The sequence below is a fragment of the Ailuropoda melanoleuca genome, chromosome 1 (genome assembly GCF_002007445.2).
Source record: "Ailuropoda melanoleuca isolate Jingjing chromosome 1, ASM200744v2, whole genome shotgun sequence".
Taxonomy (NCBI): domain Eukaryota; kingdom Metazoa; phylum Chordata; class Mammalia; order Carnivora; family Ursidae; genus Ailuropoda; species Ailuropoda melanoleuca.
The window spans coordinates 146,593,195-146,612,723 of NC_048218.1; the positions used below are offsets into that span (position 1 = coordinate 146,593,195).

General features: G+C 37.4%; 1 protein-coding gene across 1 annotated transcript in view; it reads left to right on the forward strand.

Moving 5' to 3' along the window:
• Positions 1–3,601: 3,601 nt before the first annotated feature.
• The window catches only part of SDHAF3 (succinate dehydrogenase complex assembly factor 3), a 53,073-nt gene continuing 37,145 nt past the window's right edge, over positions 3,602–19,529 (forward strand). The window contains 1 exon segment of the mRNA XM_002928113.4: positions 3,602–3,911. Within this exon segment, the coding sequence (XP_002928159.2) occupies positions 3,738–3,911 (174 nt within the window). The 5' untranslated portion in view covers positions 3,602–3,737.

The following is a 19,529-nucleotide window of genomic DNA, read 5'->3' on the forward strand; positions in this document are numbered from 1 at the left end:
ACTCTGTTCTTGGGGTTGTGGGTTGAAACCCCACATTGGGTGCAGAGATTACTTGAAAGTAGAATCTTTTTTTCCCCCAGTTTATTATTATTTTTTTAATTCACTGATTTTTCTCTATCTCCTTTGACCTCAAAATTCTCCATCTGCTTGTCAAAAAATTTCTCTAGCAGCCTCTTCTGTGTTTGTTTGTGCGGGAGTTGGTCTGCACAAGTACGACACTGCACAGAGCAATTCCGATCATCCGTACGGGTATGGGTATATTGTGGTTGTTATGTTTTGTGTGCCCTGAAAGGCTTACACAGAGTTTTGAGGAGTTTCCCCTTTCTTTTAAAAGTCCTTTAAGAGCAGGGGAGCCTGGATGGTGCAGTCGGTTAAACGACTGGCTCTTTTTTTTTTTTTTTTTTTTTAGGATTTTATTTATTAGAGAGAGAGCACACACACACACACACACACACACACACACACACACACACACACGAGCGGGGGCGGGGGCAGAGGGAGAAGCAGCTTTCCTGCTGAGCAGGGAGTCCGGTGTGGGGCTCAATCCCAGAACCCTGAGATCATGGCCTGAGCCGAAGGCAGTCGCTTAACCAACTGAGCCACCCAGGCACTCCGGAGCTGACTCTTAATCTCACAGTTCAGGTCTTGATCTCACCCTCATGATTTTGAGCCCTGCATTGGGCTCCATTAGGGCATGGAATCTACTTTAGAAAAAAAAAAAGTCTTTCAAAGCAATTATTTCAGAGTGGATATGTGTCTGCTTCTACTTTTACAAAAAAATTTGGAGGGAATCTGGGAAAAATCATGATTAGATTAGTAGAAGTGGAAGGTACTGAAAATGACCTAACCCAGCATTTGGCATGTAAAACAATCAAGGCACAGAGTGGTTGAGTGACTTGCTTAATAACACACAGGAAAAAGAAACAAATAGAGGAAGGATAAAGGAAAGGCCTACATAAAGTGTACTGACCCAGCTTAGTGGCCAGTAATGTAACTCAGATCTTATTTTCATGGCTATTTTGATCCTAAGAGGAAAACTGGTCAGCCTAAATTGGAAGGTCAAGGAATCAGAGAAAATTTTGTCCTCAAAACACCTCACTGTCCAGCTCATTGTAAAAAAAAAATAAAGGCCATCTATCATTATAAATGTTACTTGATTCCTCTTCCCAAGGCCTGACCGCTATGTCTTGGCTTCTCTCTCTCCCATCATTTGCCATTTCTGAGTATTGATTGACCAATGTTCTGTGTACCTTTCCTGCTCCCTTAAGGCTGAATTAAGTCTTTTATTGTTATTTTTTATTAATTCATTGGCAGAATGTTTTTTCCACATTTTTATAAGAGCTTTGGCTCTGAAAGAAGTATTTATTATACATGTAATTTAGCCCCAAAGGAAACCAGAAAAAAAGTAAATTGGAACAAGAAATTAATTTTCAATTTATAGGGATATTAACAGATGAAGGATGGTTAAAAAAATTTCCTGGAGTAAAATAACCACACTGCCATTCAATTCTTGCCATTAATGTGGTTTGTCATAATACCAAATTAAATCCATTTTTAAAAAATGTTCTGTGCCCTTTTAAACAAATATTTTTTTCTAAATTTTAAGCAGAAGGAAAAAGTCCATTCAAGATAATCAATATTAGAATACTTACTATTTGTCAAGTACTGTGGTGGGCCCTGAAAAGGACACTAAAATGAGTAAGTCCCCGCCCTTCCTAGCAGGGTGTGTGTCTCCTTTATCTTTCAAAAAGTCTTTGCACAGAGAAAAGTCTGTGAGGGAATCACATAAATTCCTATTCTCTTGCCCCTTCATCACCTGCAGGTCATATGAGTCATTTGACACCCTCAAAATCACAAAATGCCTGCCCTCATGGAATCTGTGTTCTAGGTTTTGTGTGTATATGGGGGGGGGGAACAATCAGCAAGTAAGCAAAATTTGTGTTTTAGAGAAAAATAAAGCAGAGAGGGGGCTTAGGGAGTTCTTGGCATGGTGATGTTGTAATTTCAAATACAGTCACCAGGCAGGGTCTTAGAAGGGGACCTGAAGTAAGGAGCTGGGTGAAATGAAGGTGCTAGACAAGATATACGTGTGGCAGAGCATTCCAAGCATAGGGACCAACAAGTGCCAAGGCCTTCAGTTGGCAGTGTGCCTGGCCTGTTCAAAGATGACCAGTGTGTCTGGAACTGGCCAACTAGGGAGAGAGCAGCAGGAGAGAATTTAGAGAGCTAAGAAGTGGAGAGACTGGGTTTTACCGAAGGATTTTGTTGAGCCGAGGAATAACATGATCTAATCTACGGTTTAGGTGGATCAGGACGAAAGTTGATCATGGCTGGAAGCAGGAACAAAAGAAGCTACCACAATATCAGGAGGTGTTGATGGGAGAGAGAGACAGTTGGGGTTGTGGGAATGCTGAGAAGTGGTCGAGTTCTTCATATATTTTGTTGGTGGAGCCATCAGTATTTGCTGAAGGACCAAGGGTGTGATGGAAGAGAAGGGAAGACTCCAAGTTGCTGCCAGCTTCAGAAAGCACTCACACTCTCAGTATCACTATCGCAAAAGGTGATTTTTAAATGTCTCGATTTTATGTTTTCAGCTCAGACAATTTAATCAGCGTCTCCAGGATCGTGGAAAAAACACATTCGAAAAATGTTTCTGGGGGGCTGGGTCACTCAGTTGGTTAAGGCTTCCACTCTGGATTTCCACTCAGGTCGTGATCTCAGGGTATGAGATCAAGCCCCGGGTTGGGCTCTGCACTCAGGGAGTCCGCTTGAGATTCTTTCTCCCTCTCCCTCTCCCCTTCCCCCTGCTCTCTCTCCCTCTCAATTAAATAAATCTTTTTTTAAAAAAAGATTTTATTTATTTATTTGACACAGGGAGAGAGAGAGAGCCAGCGAGAGAGGGAACACAAGCAGGGGGAGTGCGAGAGGAAGAAGCAGGCTCCCAGCAGAGGAGCCTGATGTGGGGCTTGATTCCAGGACTATGGGATCACGCCCTGAGCCAAAGGCAGACGCTTAACGACTGAGCCACCCAGGCGCCCCCAATTAAATAAATCTTAAAAAAAAAAATAAAAAAACCTGAAATGTTTCTCTACGATTCTTCTGCAGCCAATTTGACTTGAGCTAATGAAACCTGCTGGCTCACGGCTTCAGTTAAATGAAAGAGGCTGCACTTTCAGGGTACAAATTAGGAGCACAGCACTGTGCAAAGTACGTGGGTAGGTGGGCTCCTGAAAGGAGAGATTATCCTAATCCCACTCTGATCCCTCTCGGAGAACACAGCAACACTCTAAGACACCTGAAGTGGGTCTAGCCAACCGTGGAAGACTTCCTGGAGGAGCCCAATTTTGATGAAGGCTTCTTCAGGCCTTTATCAGGAGAGAAGGGTAAGATGAATGGAAAAGAGGATGCGGTGTCACTGAGCGGGTGACAAGAGGCCCACGCCCGACCTCTGGCTGGCTGCTTCTCTCGCTTGGACATGTTGGGCTTTAGCCGCCGGGCCGCACTGCAGGGACATTTCCACCAAGGCCACTCCCCCTCCAGGCAAGAACCCGCCCATTTCCGCGTCCGCCACAGCAGCTCGGTTTCCGGAAGGTCCTGATTTTAGGGCGGACCAAACCGGATGAAAGTCGCGCGCCCCCTTCCGCCCGTGTTCCGGTTTACTAATACCCGGCTTCTTAGTGCGGTGGGCACGCTTCGTTCTTTTGCGCAGGCTCGGTGTGCGGTCCTCTCGCGGGGCTATGCCGGCCCGGCACGTCTCACGGGTCCGGGCCTTGTATCGGCGCATCTTGCTGTTGCACCGGGCTCTACCCCCAGACCTCAAAGCCCTTGGCGACCAATACGTGAAGGACGAATTTAGGAGACATAAGACCGTTGGTTCTGACGAGGCCCAGCGTTTCATGCAGGAATGGGAGGCAAGTGAATGCCACCTTTTCTTCGCCCCAGACCCTCAGGTGTCTCGGTTTGCCCCTGTGAGAGACAGCCTGTCCCTGCTGGTTTCCCCCGGCGCCACGCAGAGTCCAACAGCGGCAGCCTGTTGCGTTTGAATTAAACAGCGCAAAGCTGTTCAGACAGTACTTCCCAAAGTTATATCCCGAGCCTGTTTCTCCCACCGGTTCCTGGCTGGAGCTGATCCCGTTACCTCGGCGTCTCCAATACAATTCATCCTTTTGAGCTCCTGCGCGTGCCAGGCGCCGGAGGGGTGAGGATGGGAGGTTTCAAAATTGAATACATCACCTCAAGTAGCTTTTTGCCCCTCCAGTGCCTTGCAAGTAGCAAGCGCCTATTAATAAATTAATGGTTTTCTCATTACCTAGTTTTCAGGCTTAGAGGATTGTTTCCATAATTACTGTTTTTTAAATTTCCGTACTCCTTCTTGGGCCTTAATGTTCTCAGTTGACTGAGACAGATATCGGATACGACCACAAGCGGTAGAGGAGAAAAATGCTCAGAGTTAGGTCAGGTGAAAGTTGATTTCTCCGGCGTCTCAAGTTCCGTTACCTTGTTATATTGCTCTGTATCGTTGCACTGAATCTCAGACACTTGCATGAGGAATTAGCCCTTTGACTACCCACTCATTTTTTTTTTTTTTTGAGTGAGGGCAAAAGATATTTAGGGTATTTCGTGGGGTTGGGGACCTAGCATCATTCCTCTTAGTTATGATTTGCAAATATCAAGAAATGAATGAATTGGAAATTAGAGCGACATCTCAGGTATTTGAAAGCGTGAAGCAGTGTCGGTAAAGAAGCCTAAAAAATTGATGGCTAGATTTTTTTTTTTTTTTTTTTTTTTTAGTTATAAAGGTTATGGTTAGGGTGAACACAGACCTTTTTCACTGAATCTTAGAATTCTTGATTGTAGCTTGCAGGAGGGTTATTTAGGACATTCTTGAAATTTAGGACTTTAAAATCATGTGTGTTAGCAGTAATTAGCCTGCATGGAGCCAGGATAGTTGAATCTTCAATGCAAATTGCTTTCTTTTAATATGGTAACTTGGTTTTAGAGCCAGAAGAACTGGATTCAAATTCTGGAATTTGTTAAATGTCATATCACTTAATTTTTCCTAGTCTTATTTTCTTATCTGCGAAATAACAACAGTATTTATGCACCTCTAAATTAGTATATGTAAACTCATTTAAAAGCACTTTGTAAATTGTTAATTGCAGCAATTCTGTAAGAAATTAGAGTGTTAAGTGACCTCTTTTAAGCCAGGACAGTTTGTGGCAGGACAAGAAGGACAGTCTAGCTCTGTTTGAGAAGAAATAAGGGCACTTTGAGAGTTCCTAAAGTAAAAGAACTTGGAAGGTTTTTAGCAAAAGCGTAGAAACTCAGAATAAATTGACAGTACGCTGGAGGAGAGAGATGCATAAAAAAAGCAAACACCCGGGTAAATGTGTTGATCAACCGAGGAGGTTTGGTATCAAGAATTCAGCTTTTTTTTTTCTTTAAATAATTTTAGACTTAACAGAAGAGTTACAGAGACAGTACTGAGTTCCCTCATACATCCGACATCCAGCTTCCCCATATGTTAACATTGTACATAACCATGGTGCAGTTATCAAAGATAAGAAATTGACATAAAAAAGAAATTACGGTTACTGCAGTGATGTTAACTATAGGCTTTATAAACATTTTGCCAGTATATCCACTAATGTTCTTCTGTTGCAGGATCCAGTCTAGGATCCCACGTTACATTTAGTCATCCTGTCTCAATTTTCTCTAGTCTATGACAGTTTTTCAATCCTTTCTTATCTTTCATGTACGTTTGACACTTTTTGAAAAGTATTGGTAAATTATTTTGTAGACTCTCAATTTGGATTTGTCTGATTGTTTTTTTTTTTCCTCATGATTAGATTGATGTTGTGCATTATTGGGAGGGATACCACAAGGGTGATGAGTTTTTCTCAACACGTTAGAGGGCACGTGATACTGATATGACTTACTACTTGTGATGTTAACTGTGATCACTTGAAGTTTCTCCACTGTGAAGTGACTATTTTACTTTTTGAAATTAGTATATATTTTGGGGGAGATACTCTGAAGCTGTACAAATATTCTGTTTCTCAAATTTTGCCAACTAGTTTAACATCATTTGATGGATCTTGCTGTTGTGTTCTCGTGGTGATTTTCTATTTCCCTCATTCCTTTTGAATTTATTTATTGGAAAGTTTCTGTAGGTAAGCCTTGTCCATTATTCCTCATTATTGATCTAACCTTTCCACTTATTTTTTGGAATGCAGAAAAGTGTATTCCATGGGGCTAGGGCCCTGTAATTAATGAGTTAGCAGCTGGATAAAGTTTAGTTTAAACCTAGTAATCTAACTATTTGGATAAAGTAATAATTCTCACACTTTCAAGGCAGCACAGTCTAAGCCTGGGAGTTGGAAGGGGTGGTGTGGATTCTGCCAAGAGAGCTAGTTTCTCTTTTTCAAGGATGAAAGATAGAGAAGATTCTTATGACTTGGAGGGGAGAACGTGTTGGCTAGGGCAGAGATACTGGAAAGTGATATCCTTCAGTCTTCTGGGCTTTTCCCTACTACGTGTTCTTCAAAACATCTAATTTATGATTACGTTATACCTGTTGTGACTAGTTATGGCCTGGATTTCTGTTGTTTTGGTTAATGATGATTACATATTTGGCACACATGAGTATTACTAGCTTGATGCTTATGTTTCTGTCAAGCTAATTGAGAGTAACACAGTTGTGGACTTCCTGTGCTTTGTGGACTTTGGGTTTTGATACTCTCTCACTTCTAAAATTACTTATGAACTTGAATGGATTCTGAATTTGTTTTACTTTACGGGGCGAACTTCGGTATGGGTCCCTCTGGAGAAAAGAGAAGGGAAAGCTCAGGCATCTTAGAGCCCCCACCATTAGGAGGAAAGTTCTCTGTTCCTTTCATTTGTAATCAGGGAAAACTGTGGCAAATAATAGAGCGAATTCGGCTGGGGAAGTTTCTGTTCCAGGACCACTTAGGGGAAGGTAGGAGGAAAGTATTTCATTTTATCTTAAGGATAGAAATGTATATGCTTATTTACAGAGTAAATAGTGAATTTATATAGTATTTTACCATAAAAGGAAAAAAAATTTAGGTTCAGAGAGATGTTGGGAATGTTTGTAGGATAATGTTTGATATCTGGTTGGTAAAATATGTATTATAATCTTAAGTCTTTTAGGAGGCAACTGTTAGAAGTGGAATTCGGGCTGGATAGATCAGGGGTCTTATTTATCATGGCATTTTTAAAGTTCTAACTGCTCAGTTTTGAAGAATAGCTGATTTAGGTAATACTTTCCTTTTTTTCCCCTCTGCCTGCCCAGTTGTAGAGAGAAGAACTTCATACCATGTGTTTTCTGGGAAATTAGAATCAGTGTTGAAGATTAAATATCAAGTAAAACATGTTTATGATAGAATGTGAGAAGAATGGGAGAAAACCGTGAGCTCTCAGGAGCCACTCTGAAGAGACTCCATGCGTTTAATTTTTCCTTTTCCTCCCTGTTTATGTCTACTGCTTTCTTGCCTGGTTTCTTTTGTTTTTCTTAAGGAGCTGCTTTGCTCTGAGTCTGTTGGGGGATGTTTATAATGGAACTTGTTTCTGAAAAAAGCCAAACGACTTACACATTCTATAAGTAGTTATTGATAACGTCTTATTGCCAGGCAAAGTGCTAGGCGTGGTGGGACACAAAAATGAATAATAATTGTATTTTACTTTCACGGTGTCCAAAATTTAGTGTATATTAGACAATTATAATACAGTATGAATGTGTGTCTGTTAAATGTGATGGGAGCAGGTAGGGAATGGAGGAAGTTGAGGGCCACATACAGTGTCTGAGCTGAGCCTTGAGCAAGTCAAAGTTACCATGTCATGAAAAAGGCTTTCTAGGTGGAGGGAGTAACATATGCAGAGGTATTGAAGTAAAACAGTATGACTTTTTCCAGAATCTTAAGTGATGTATTTAAAATTTAGTGTCTTAAATGAGAGATTAGGAAGAGATAAAGCTAGAGAGGTGGGAAGAGACAGGATATTCTAAGGATTTTAGGTTTTTATTTAGAATCACTGAAAGATTTTAAGCAGTGGTGAAATGATTCAAATTATATTCTAGAAAGATCGCTTTAGCAGAAATATAAAGGAATGATTGAAGAATGAGTCAGATTGAAGGTAGGGAGAACTGTTAAGAGAGATGTAGTAGAGATTGTGTGTGTGTGTGTGTGGAGAACGCAGGGTATGGACGTATGTGTTACCTTTTATAAGGTAGAATGAGACTTAACTTGAGGACCCACAGAGGATTAGTGAAAGGGGAGGAAATAGAATGGAAAACTCTCAGGTTTAAGAACATGATACCATAACCAGACTAGGTATTTAGAAGGCGCAGGTGAAGAATGAATACAGTTTAGTATATATTGTGTTAATCATTCTGGTGGGGCAGTCAAGTGGAGATGAGGTATAAATTTCATACTCAGGAGAGAGATTGTGGCTGGAGGTAGAGAATTTCAATTCCTTATCTGTAGTTAGTTGCAGATTCAGAGTTGTGGCTGAAAGTGCCCAGGTTGGGTAAAATGTGGGGGAAGGTAATCAAAGATAGACCACTAACATTTAGGAGTTAAGAGAGTGAAGGTAGTAGTATAGTGCTGGAACTGTTCTGTTCTCTTCTTCTGTATTTGTTTCTAACTACTTCTGCAAAGCATTGTAACTTTTGTCCTTCTTGTGTTTAATTCTTTAGATTTGTATGGTAGTCTAAATATCATATGTTAACATTTGATGTTTTGTTGTATTTGTTGGAGAAGAGGAAGTGCTTCATATTTCATGTAACCATCCATTTGTAACTCACATGGGATATCTTTGTCTTATTTAGGACTTTGAAGTAGATTATCAGATAAAACACGTATGATTAAGTTGCCTGTCACCTATATTTAAAGTTTTCTTAACTTAGGATAATTAGGCTTGGATGGTTATTTTGCAGTTTTTATAATTGTATGCTTTTCTTACCTAATTTGGGGACCTCATTTTGTTGCTTTTGAACATCCTGATTTGTAGTTTGTATTTTAGCTTGCAGAAATAAAGGAATGAATTACCTCTCTGTTCAGTAGATGGGTCGTATATGTTGGGGATGCATTTACCAAGTATGAGGGAGTCATTTGTGAACCTCTCAGTTGTACTGTTTATTCAGCATGTTACTCAGTGTGTAGTGTTTTCGTGATGGTTTTTTGGATGGTGATGGTTTACTGAATGGGGATGTATGTTTTCTACATTAAGCTTTACCTCTTAAAAAAAATTTTAGCCATATTCTCGTCCTTATGTAGTGGGTAAAAAAGGGGTAAAGGAGAGGATATGACACTGTCAATCATTGGAACATAAAACATTTTTTCCCCATTTCTGAAGCATTTGGCTTTTTAGTGATACTTTTAAGATACTGTTTTTATTTAGGAATATTTAACTTTTATTGATGTCATGAAATGTGTTCTAGCAGTGATTGTGTTATAAAGGTATTTTAAAAATCCTAATTTGATCAGTATTGTCTATATTGATGTTACCAAAACGTAGAGGTCTTTCTTTTTATTTAAATGACTTAATTTGTTTGAATTTACAGATTTAAAATAATGGTGATAGTATAATATTACCATGCTAGTGGTTATGTTTCTAAAATCTCTTCATCCAGGGTGAGGCTTGAACTCAAAACCCTGAGATCAAGAATTGCATGCTCTACTGACTGAGCCAGCCAGGAGCCCCTAAAAAATAAAATAAAAAATAAAATAATAAAGATCTATACATGTGTATTTATACATAACACACAGTCTTAAAAATTTGAAATAAGTTTTTGCATAGAATTTCAGTAGATAAAGGATTGTATATACATAGTTTTACTGGTTTTACCTACTATTTTTTGAAATATATTTTACAGTTGCTTAATAAGGACAAATGTCTGAAATTTTACATAGAGTATTAGAATTGAAAGGGAGCTTCAGATTGCTATAGTAAACTTATTTTTTTCAGTTAATGTATTTAAAGTTTAAAAAAAACAAAGTAATGTTATGTTATTAAAAAATTAGTGTGGGAGGGCTTATAAAGAGCAATATTTTCTGTTCCTTGTTTATCTCTTTTCATGGGGACATTTTTCATTTTGTGTCTTACATTTCACATATCTTGTGAATTTTGGTTATCTGTCCTTATTTACAAGTAAAACAACAAGAAACAGAACTCTGCCTACAGATAGGCTTGTTGACTGGAAAATTACTTGTAGGTTTACAGAGTTTCCATTATCTCCCTAAGATTTGCTTCTCACTCCTGATTTCCTTACCCACATGGTATTTGTGTTCAGTTGGGTCTGGCAGTGTGGCTTTATCTTCAGTTATGTTCTCTTTTCTGTTTTAAGCTTTGTTCTAAGCTCTGTGGATCCCTATATCTGCACTGTTTTGAGTTCACTCTTCTACCTGTTTTCTGTCTTGAGAATTCGCTGAAATCTCTTGGCTGTTAATGGCTCCATTCCTGTTCTTGGTCATCATGGATTACTCCTTTTAAAAATCTTTAACTATCAGTTCAAAGGGGTTTTGGGAGAAGAGGAAATAAGAAATATGCTGCTGTGATTTCTCCAGTCTCATCTTAAAGTGAAACCCCAGTTCTGTTATTTTAAAGAGAAAGTAAGGAGGCTTATAGAAGTAAAATGACTTGTTTGGTATCACACAGCTAGATAGGACAAAAATCTTGTTTTCTTACCTCATGAAATTAGTGTTTCCAAAAAACTATTAAACTTTTGTAGCATAAAATGGTTATCAGTATTTTTCTTTTGAATTTTGCTTGTTTGCTTGCTGTAATTTGTGTATTTGCTTCTCCATTTTTCATACTTTTTCCTAAGGGAAAGAGAAGCTTCTTAATCATGTTTTTATCCTCTATACCTCTAACATAATAAACAAATGTTCAGTTATTGTTTACAGAATGATTTATTAGCCCAAGATGCTAATTGCCAAATTTTTTTTCAGTAGTGAAATAATGGAAATTGCTGTGATATTCCTGTTGAACTGTTGTTATGGTCAGGCACATATGCTTCCTGTGTAATTTTTGGAAGGTTTATTTAGGCCTCAGTGGTGTCAGTAGGAAAAATAATATTTTATCCTTGAAGATAGGGATCAACTGATAGGTTCTCTTTTAGCCCTAAGATACGGTTATATTAGATGAGTTAAAACTATATCAAGTGGCTTAAGCTATTTTACACTTTTCATTGGTAACACTGATTTTTCTCTTTCATCTTTTCTGTTAGTTTTAGGGTAATATGTTTTTATAGTAATAGAATGGGTGAAAGTGTATTTTGTTTGTTTTTGTAATACAGTTGCAATTAACATAAAATTAATAACTCCGGAATTTTAAAAAACTTAAAAAGCAAATGGAATATATTTTGAATTAATGTGATATATGCTTAATAGAATTAATACGAAAAGCCTATTAGCTTGGATTGGGAAAACACAGCTTTAAAAAAGAATGGGCAAAAGGGACTCTAGTAAAAGATCATTCTATGATTTATTTACAAGGATATTAATTGTGCTGCATGTATATGGTAATAAATCAAAAACAGCATAGATATCAGTGACGGCAAAAGAGTAAAATGATAGCATAGCCATATGATGCATGGGTTAGTATGCAGCTAGAAATAGTGTTTCAGAAGAATTAATGACCAGGAAAACTGTTCATGTTATAATTAAATGTAAGCAGTGTTTATCTTTGGGTGATATGGTAAAGGATGATTGTAATTTTCTTCCTTGAACCACCTATTTTCCAGATTCTCTGCAAAGATCAGGGCTACTTTAGTAATTATAAGAAAAGCCAATAAACGTTATTTTTAAAAACGCAGTTGGTTATACTCAGTATTTTTGTTACCAGTTTCATGTCATAAAGCATTTGAGGCAAACACATTAGAAGAGTCAAATACCAGCACCTTGTAAATATATCTCCTAATTTGCCCTTTAAATTATATAAGTTAGGGGCGCCTGGGTGGCTCAGTTGGTTAAGCATCTGCTTTTGGCTCAGGTCATGATCCCAGGGTCCTGGGGTCTAGCCAGCATCCGGCTCTCTGCTCAGTGGGGAGCCTGCTTCTCCCTCTCTCTCTGACCCTCCCCCACCCCACTTGTGCACGTGTGTGTGCTCGCTTGCGCTCTCAAATAAATAAAATCTTTAAATAAAATAAATTTTGTAGGTTAAACTTAGACTTCATGTTTAATAAATGTCAGCTATACATTTTATGATTTCATGCTGAGTTCTGTAAATGAAAAAAAATCTAAACATGTAGTCAGCATTGTAAATGGCCACTGAAATGAGACAGAAGAAATAAAAGGTACCTAGATTGGAAAGAAAGAAATAAAACTGTCTTTATTCACAGACAATGTGATTATGTAGGAAATCTGATGGAATCTACAAAAAAAATCTAAAATTAATAAGTCAGTTTAGCAAGGTTGTAGGATACATGACCATTATACAAAAATTAGCTGCATTTTTATATACTAGCAATGCAAACTTGGAAATTAAAATTTAAAAATACTACTTACCATCAAAAAATATTAAATACTCAGGGATGATTCAAAGGATGTACAAATCTGTACGCTGAAAACTATAAAGCACTGCTAAAAAAATGCGTAGACTCAAAATAAAACTTTATCCAGTTATTCTCTTTTACCTAACCGCGAGAAGACCTATTTTAGAATCTTTATTGCTCTAAACCAATATCAGAAAAGAATCATCAGGGCCATTTTCTGGTATAGTATTAAGTTTATTGATTTTTGAAAGATTTTATTTATTAGAGAGTGTGCATGTGCACACAAGCGGGGCGGGGGGGTTGAGGGAGAAGGAGAAGCAGGCTCCCCGTTGAGCAGGGAGCCCAATGTGGGGCTCAATCCCAGCACCCTGGGATCATGACCTGAGCCCACGGCAGTAGCTTAACTGACTGAGCCAGCCAGGCATCCCGTATTAAATTTTTTTTTTTTTTAAACAACTTGAAGAATCTTCTCTTGCTTAATTTCCTAGAGATCACACTTAAATATTCATTGATTCTCCAGTAACTTAATTTGATCAAAATTAAATTGCTACTTAATAACTTGAACATCTATAGTATTTTAATTTTTCACATTTTTCTAAATATTGTAGAAGTTTTGTCAGGCTGATAGGTGGGACTGGGAGGGAGATTGGTTAACTATTGGTTTGTCTTCTGGTACGTTAGTCAGAGAGGATGGAAGACCTGTAAACAGGCTGACTTGGTGGTTTGGAAGCCAGTAGCTTAGAAAAGAGATTCCAGGTGGGTATATGCCACTCCTCATTGTGTTTATAATTACTGGTAATTGATCTCGTAGGTCTAGAATTAGACTTTCTATACCAGTATACCCAGAGATGATCAGATGTTGGCATCAGACTCACACTAAATTTATAAATATTGAAGAATAAACCAGAATGGTTGAAATATAAACTAGAATATTCATTTCTGTCAGTGGGGGAGTGGGGACTGGTGAAGGGGGCTCTTCTTGTCCAGGAGTCAGAATGTTTATATCTAGATCCAGCAACCTCTTTTTTAGATGTGTCTCAGAATTCAGAATTTTTTAGATTTTTAGAAAGGTAATAAGGAGTATGACCGAATTTTAAGAAATACCACCGTAGAATCTGGGGTGGCACCCTGTAATCGAATACATTAATATTTCCACAGTGAAATATTTGACTTTTAATATTAAGTGGAGTGAATAAAGGGTGTCCATTAGATCAGGATTTGCTGCCAGATAAGTTTTTAGAAAACTTTTGTTTGTCAAAACTTTTTTGACTTCAGAACTGTAAGTAAAGGATTGTGGACCTCTATTAAGCTTTCTCGGAAACTGAATTAGTGTTTAGAAGATTGCCAAGTAAACATGGAATTAAAATAATGGGACGTGGGTAGGCACGAGAGATTTTTCATCAGGCCTCACTGTGTCTATAGCAGAAAACATTGTGGGTTCCACTGCTTTGCTGCTCTTTTTTTCCGGGACAGTGCTGAACACATAATTAGCAAGTTTATCCCCTCATAACAGTTTATTATTTTATTATTTTCATTGTAAGCACTTTCTTTCTGTCAGAACATTATTATTACTGCCATTAATGTGTTAATAGATTAAGCTACCAAATATCTTATCTGGGCCTGAGAGAATTCAGATAACTTCCCATGGCGTGTGGATTTAATTAGTTTAATTCCCAAGAGAGGATCATATTTATCTTATTTACATGTTTTTGCTCTTCTCAACTCCTGAATCACTAGCACTTGGAAGCATTTCCAAAATAAACTGCATTTTTACTTCTGTGCTCTCAAACACTAAAATATTTATCCTTTATTTGAATAGATTTTAAATACACACACCCACATGGTTTATTTTCCCTTGAAAAGATACTGTTATTATAAACAAAAATTGTAGAACGTTGCTTATTGTATGTTTAAGTAACAGAGGTTTCTGGACTTCAGTGACTCTTTGCTGAAGGTGAAGAGGTCTACAGTTTGTTTAAAAGGTATTCCAATGAATAAAAAAATGCACACACTTCTCATAGAAAGTTTACCCCTTCCAAACTAAGAACGGCAGTAGGTGGCATGGCAAATACACATGTACATATATCCGAAACCAGCTACAATGATATCAGCATGTAGCATCAGCGGGTCTAGCTTCAGAGCACACATTCTAAACCATGACTCCTCCAAAAGGCATCTTGTTCAACTGCCTCACACTTCCCGGAATGGGCCTCGATGGTTTGTGCGTGTTACTTTTTCACTTTATAAGCAGTGGATGTATACAATTAATAACTCAGGATTTCTAGCCAATAACCCTAGTTAACACCCTTGTAAAAAAAAAAATGCCATGAACATCTTTAGATGCCTTTACAAGGCCAAGAGCAATATGGCATAGAGTGGGGAAATATTTATTTTAAAATATTTAGAAATATGTATAACTTTGATATAGTGTCTGAGTGCTCTAACACCCTTGGCTACTTCATTCATGTAAATCACTTAATATTCCTAAGATGTTTTTAGAAACTGCAGTATGATCATATTTGAACTTTGTAATCAAATCTAATGAGGGCAGAGACACCTCAAAAATGGTTATAATCATGTTTTCCTTACTCTGGAATTCATGTGGAGATAGATACTCAGTTTTCTCTATCCTCCTCTCTTCCTCAGACACCTCCCTCACCTCCTCTTCTGTCATCCTCTTCACCTTCTTCCTCTTTCTTCTTTTTCTGGCAACAAGCCATCTCCTTTGTACCATCACATTTTCTCAAGCTGGCTAAATTCTTTTTCTTTTTTTTGCCTCACTACCTTAATGCAAGGCTGCTTTTTTTGCTGTCAGATTATTCCACATCTGTTTGGTTTTCAGTGGATATGCCAGGGTTTTTGGACTCGATCTTAGGGTGGAACTCTTAACAGAGCAGGGAAGAAATTAGCCAGTAATGACCATTTGGGAGCGTTAGGAGCTTTCCTTCGTCCCTTAGTTGGTCCAAAGTGCTCCATTTTTGGATTTTCTTTTCCCAATTATTGTCTTCTACATCTCAGAGCACTTGGAACACTGCAAAGAAAAACAAAAAAACTGCCATGCTGATTGGGATCTCTGGGTTTTTCTTCTTTTGTACTTCTGGTATACCTGCATGAAGAAGACAAAACTGACTCTTTGGTCTTTGGTTTCACGGGTCACCGTTAGCCATATTGAGTATCGTTTGCTAATCTCTGCATATAATTTTAAAGAAGAATTTGGTAGTTTAATGATTATTGTTAGGATAGTTACAAAAGTATATGTTTAAGAACTATTTAAGATATACATTTCTATGCCATTTTCAGCTATTGTATTTAAGTTGTTAGTTTCACCTTCTAGATTTGCAGGCTTTTGGGACAAAGATTGTAATTGAAGTTTCTGAAGCTTAATACTTTCGTAACTACTTTATACTATATTTCTGAAAAGTTGTTTATAAATTGATTTCTTTTGAAATTTATATTTTAAGTATACTAGCAAACTTATTATTAAAGGGAATTCTTTTGAGAATCCTTTTGTGAAGTGAATAATCAGCCCATAATTTGTTTCTTTGTGTAAACTTGCATTTGCATACATCAAATTTGTTTTAAATAGGGTATGTCTACAAATGTCGATGGCGTGTGTCTAAAAAGAATAAAATTTAATTTCTGTTTGATGTGAAGAACGAATTCAGATTTCGCACTTCTGATGAGTGAGACATACCAGATCATTTTAGTTCTATTCTTTTCAACTAAATGCTATCAAAATGTGCTCCACACCCTAAATTAAGGAGGTGGCAAGTGTTCGTATATTAAGATTGAACTACAGTATATTTTAAACTATATTTTCTTAAATAGTAGCAGGGCTAGTGTGAAGTTATCCAAAGTTTAAAAAGTTATTTAGTAGTTTTTTCTTTATTAAAGGCAAACTGGATCCCAAATCCTAATGATTTTTCTTTTTGTTTTATCTTTGTAATTACAGAAGTGTGTGTTGCTTTTAATTATAACACATTTGTTAGCTTTCTACTTCAGTTTGATTCCCAGCAGCTTATTGCTTTGCTTAATACTTGGAAGATACTAATAATAATTCATCCTCCTTTTATGGATACTAAAATGCTTTTAACCAGAATTAACCATAAACAGCTATTTAGTCCATAATACAGCATAAATATGGTACATCTATAATGAAAATGTAAAATGTAATTGCTATTGTGTAATATTCTGACTGTACTGTGGTTAAATAGACTTTTTCTGCAGGGCTGTCTAGGAGCCTAACTACTATTTGTTATATTGTTTCTGTGGGGAAGGATATACAAATCAAAGCTGAGCGCATTGGGAACTTGGCCCCATTTTTCAGATCCTCTGCATAGCCTACCGGATAGTCGGTCAAAGGAGAATCCTCTCATCATTGAACATGGGTACTGTTGGATTCTATGGAAAGTAAAGCCTTTCCTTGATAACTGAGGAGGGAATCAGTGGATTAGGGAACCTTTGGAAACGTTCTGGGATTTAGGAGAAATGCGTCTTCTAACATAAATAGGGCTAGCCATTTGTTTTTCCATGGTCTTTGCAAATTGAGGGTGTTGATGGGTAATCCAGAGGACATTGATAAGGTCAAAAACTGGAAAGGAAGCAAGAATCGGGGAGTTTTCATCACATCCAAGGTAGAACATGGAGAAATTGTTCCAAATGTGGGCCTTGAATTTTTTGAAGATGTTGGTCACACTGTGCCAGGGAGGATTAAATAGAAGCAGCCCACCTGAGTTGATTTCATTCAGTGCCTCATTCAGTATTCACTCATTCATTCAGTGCCTACTGTTTTTCAGGGGATTCAGGGGATTAATCTCTGTAATTCAGAGATTAATACATGGTCAGTATCTTTAAGGAGTTTAAGTTTGCTACAAGTCTGTATGAGATAGTATGAAATTCATTGTACCTTAAAGAATAGCAGTTGAGGGGCGCCTGGGTGGCTTAGCCGGTTAAGCATCTGCCTTGGCTCAGGTCAGAATCCCAGGATCTTAGCCCCACCTTGCGCTCCCTGCTTAGCAGGGGAGTCTGCTTCTCCCTCTCCTTCTGCCCCTGCTTGTGTTCTCTCTCTCTCTCAAATAAATAAAATCTTATATATAAAAAAAAAAGAATACCAGTTGAAAATGTTGGTCTTTTGTCACTAGAGCAAACAGTGGGTAGTATGAGTCCAGTGGGAGGAAAACTTCTTTTTAGCCAGTTGAATTCATGATTAGGCAGTTTTCTACTCAGTGTATCTACCTTGTCACTTGTTCTTCGTATGGATCCATTTTGTTGGATTTTGAAGAATTTTTTATCTCTGAGTTTGTTTTAAAAATATGGTTACCCCTGTGGGAGATTGCATTGTAAACTATTGTCAGTAACACTTTAATGATTATCTGACATTGGCTAACATCCAGTCACCCTGTGACCTTGGGTAATTTGATTAACCACTCCAAGCCTATTTCTTCATCAGTAAAATGGGAATACCACCAGTAGTTACCCCTTAAGGTTTAGGAGTCAGTAAGATAATATATTCATAACAGTTGCCTTGTACAAACCATAGTACTCAAATGCTAGCTATTTTACCTCTAGTGTGGGGTAAGAAGGAGATTTAAAGGAAGGAGGCAGGATTCCCAGGGAAGAGCTTTGAGGGTGCTGAAAACAAATTTTGTGATTTCATTATTTTTAATTCTTCCTTCTCTCTTATCTTCTATATCCAATTAGTTGCTAACTCCTCTTGATTGTTTCCATTTACCATATCAGAACTTAGTGACTTACTGTCTCCATTCTCATTGTCTGACTTATTGTCTCCATTCTCAGTACCTCTAAATGTTTGTAATATTTTGTGATTTCATTATTTTTAATTCTTCCTTCTCTCTTATCTTCTATATCCAATTAGTTGCTAACTCCTGTTGATTGTTTCCTTTTACCATATCAGAACTTAGTGACTTACTGTCTCCATTCTCAGTACCTCTAAATGTTTGTAATAATTTCATAATCTTTCCTTTAGTCTCTTAATTGTCAGCTCATAAAACACAACTTTGACCATATTATTGCCTCTGTCAAAAATCATCACTGTTTTCCCATTGACCTCTCTTTAACCTAGAGTTTAAAACTGTGCAAAATCTGGCTCGAATATATTTTTCCTATTTGTTCATCTCAGTATTCTCTGCCATGTCTCCTCTGTTCCAATTCTGTTTGAGTCCTATTCTCTGGATGTTGCTGTAAGTTGTTTTGGCTTTCACTATTCATTTGGCCTAAATATTTTCCTTTTTCTGTATGGCCAAATCCTAAAATGTCTTTCACAACAGCTCCAGTACTTTCCCCTCAACTCTTTCTTAATTAATTCTTCCAGTGAAAAGCAAATTCTGTCTTCTAATTTCCTAAAACAGTATTTTTTTGGTATTTTTGTTTTGGTACTTAATGCTTTCAACATTGTATTATAGTTATTTGTGTATATATGCTTTTGGCACTAATAGATGGTAAATTCCTTGAGGACAAAAATGATGTTTTACCTATCTTTGTGTACTGTAAATCTCTTAGGACAGTATTTTGCTTATAATAAATGCTCAGTAAATCGTTTTTTTTTCCCCCAAAAGAAAAAGTGTGTGATTTTTTTCACTTGAAGACCAAACATACTAATGTTCATAGATTAAAAAGTTAACCAATAATCTGAATTTGTGAATTGTAGTCTCTATAAAGATGAATTGTTTAAGCAAAGGCTTTTACTCTGNGTCTTCTAATTTCCTAAAACAGTATTTTTTTGGTATTTTTGTTTTGGTACTTAATGCTTTCAACATTGTATTGTAGTTATTTGTGTATATCCTTTTGGCACTAATAGATGGTAAATTCCTTGAGGACAAAAATGATGTTTTACCTATCTTTGTGTACTTTAAATCTCTTAGGACAGTATTTTGCTTATAATAAATGCTCAGTAAATCGTTTTTTTTCCCCCAAAAGAAAAAGTGTGTGATTGTATTTCACTTGAAGACCAAACATACTAATGTTCATAGATTAAAAAGTTAACCAATAATTTGAA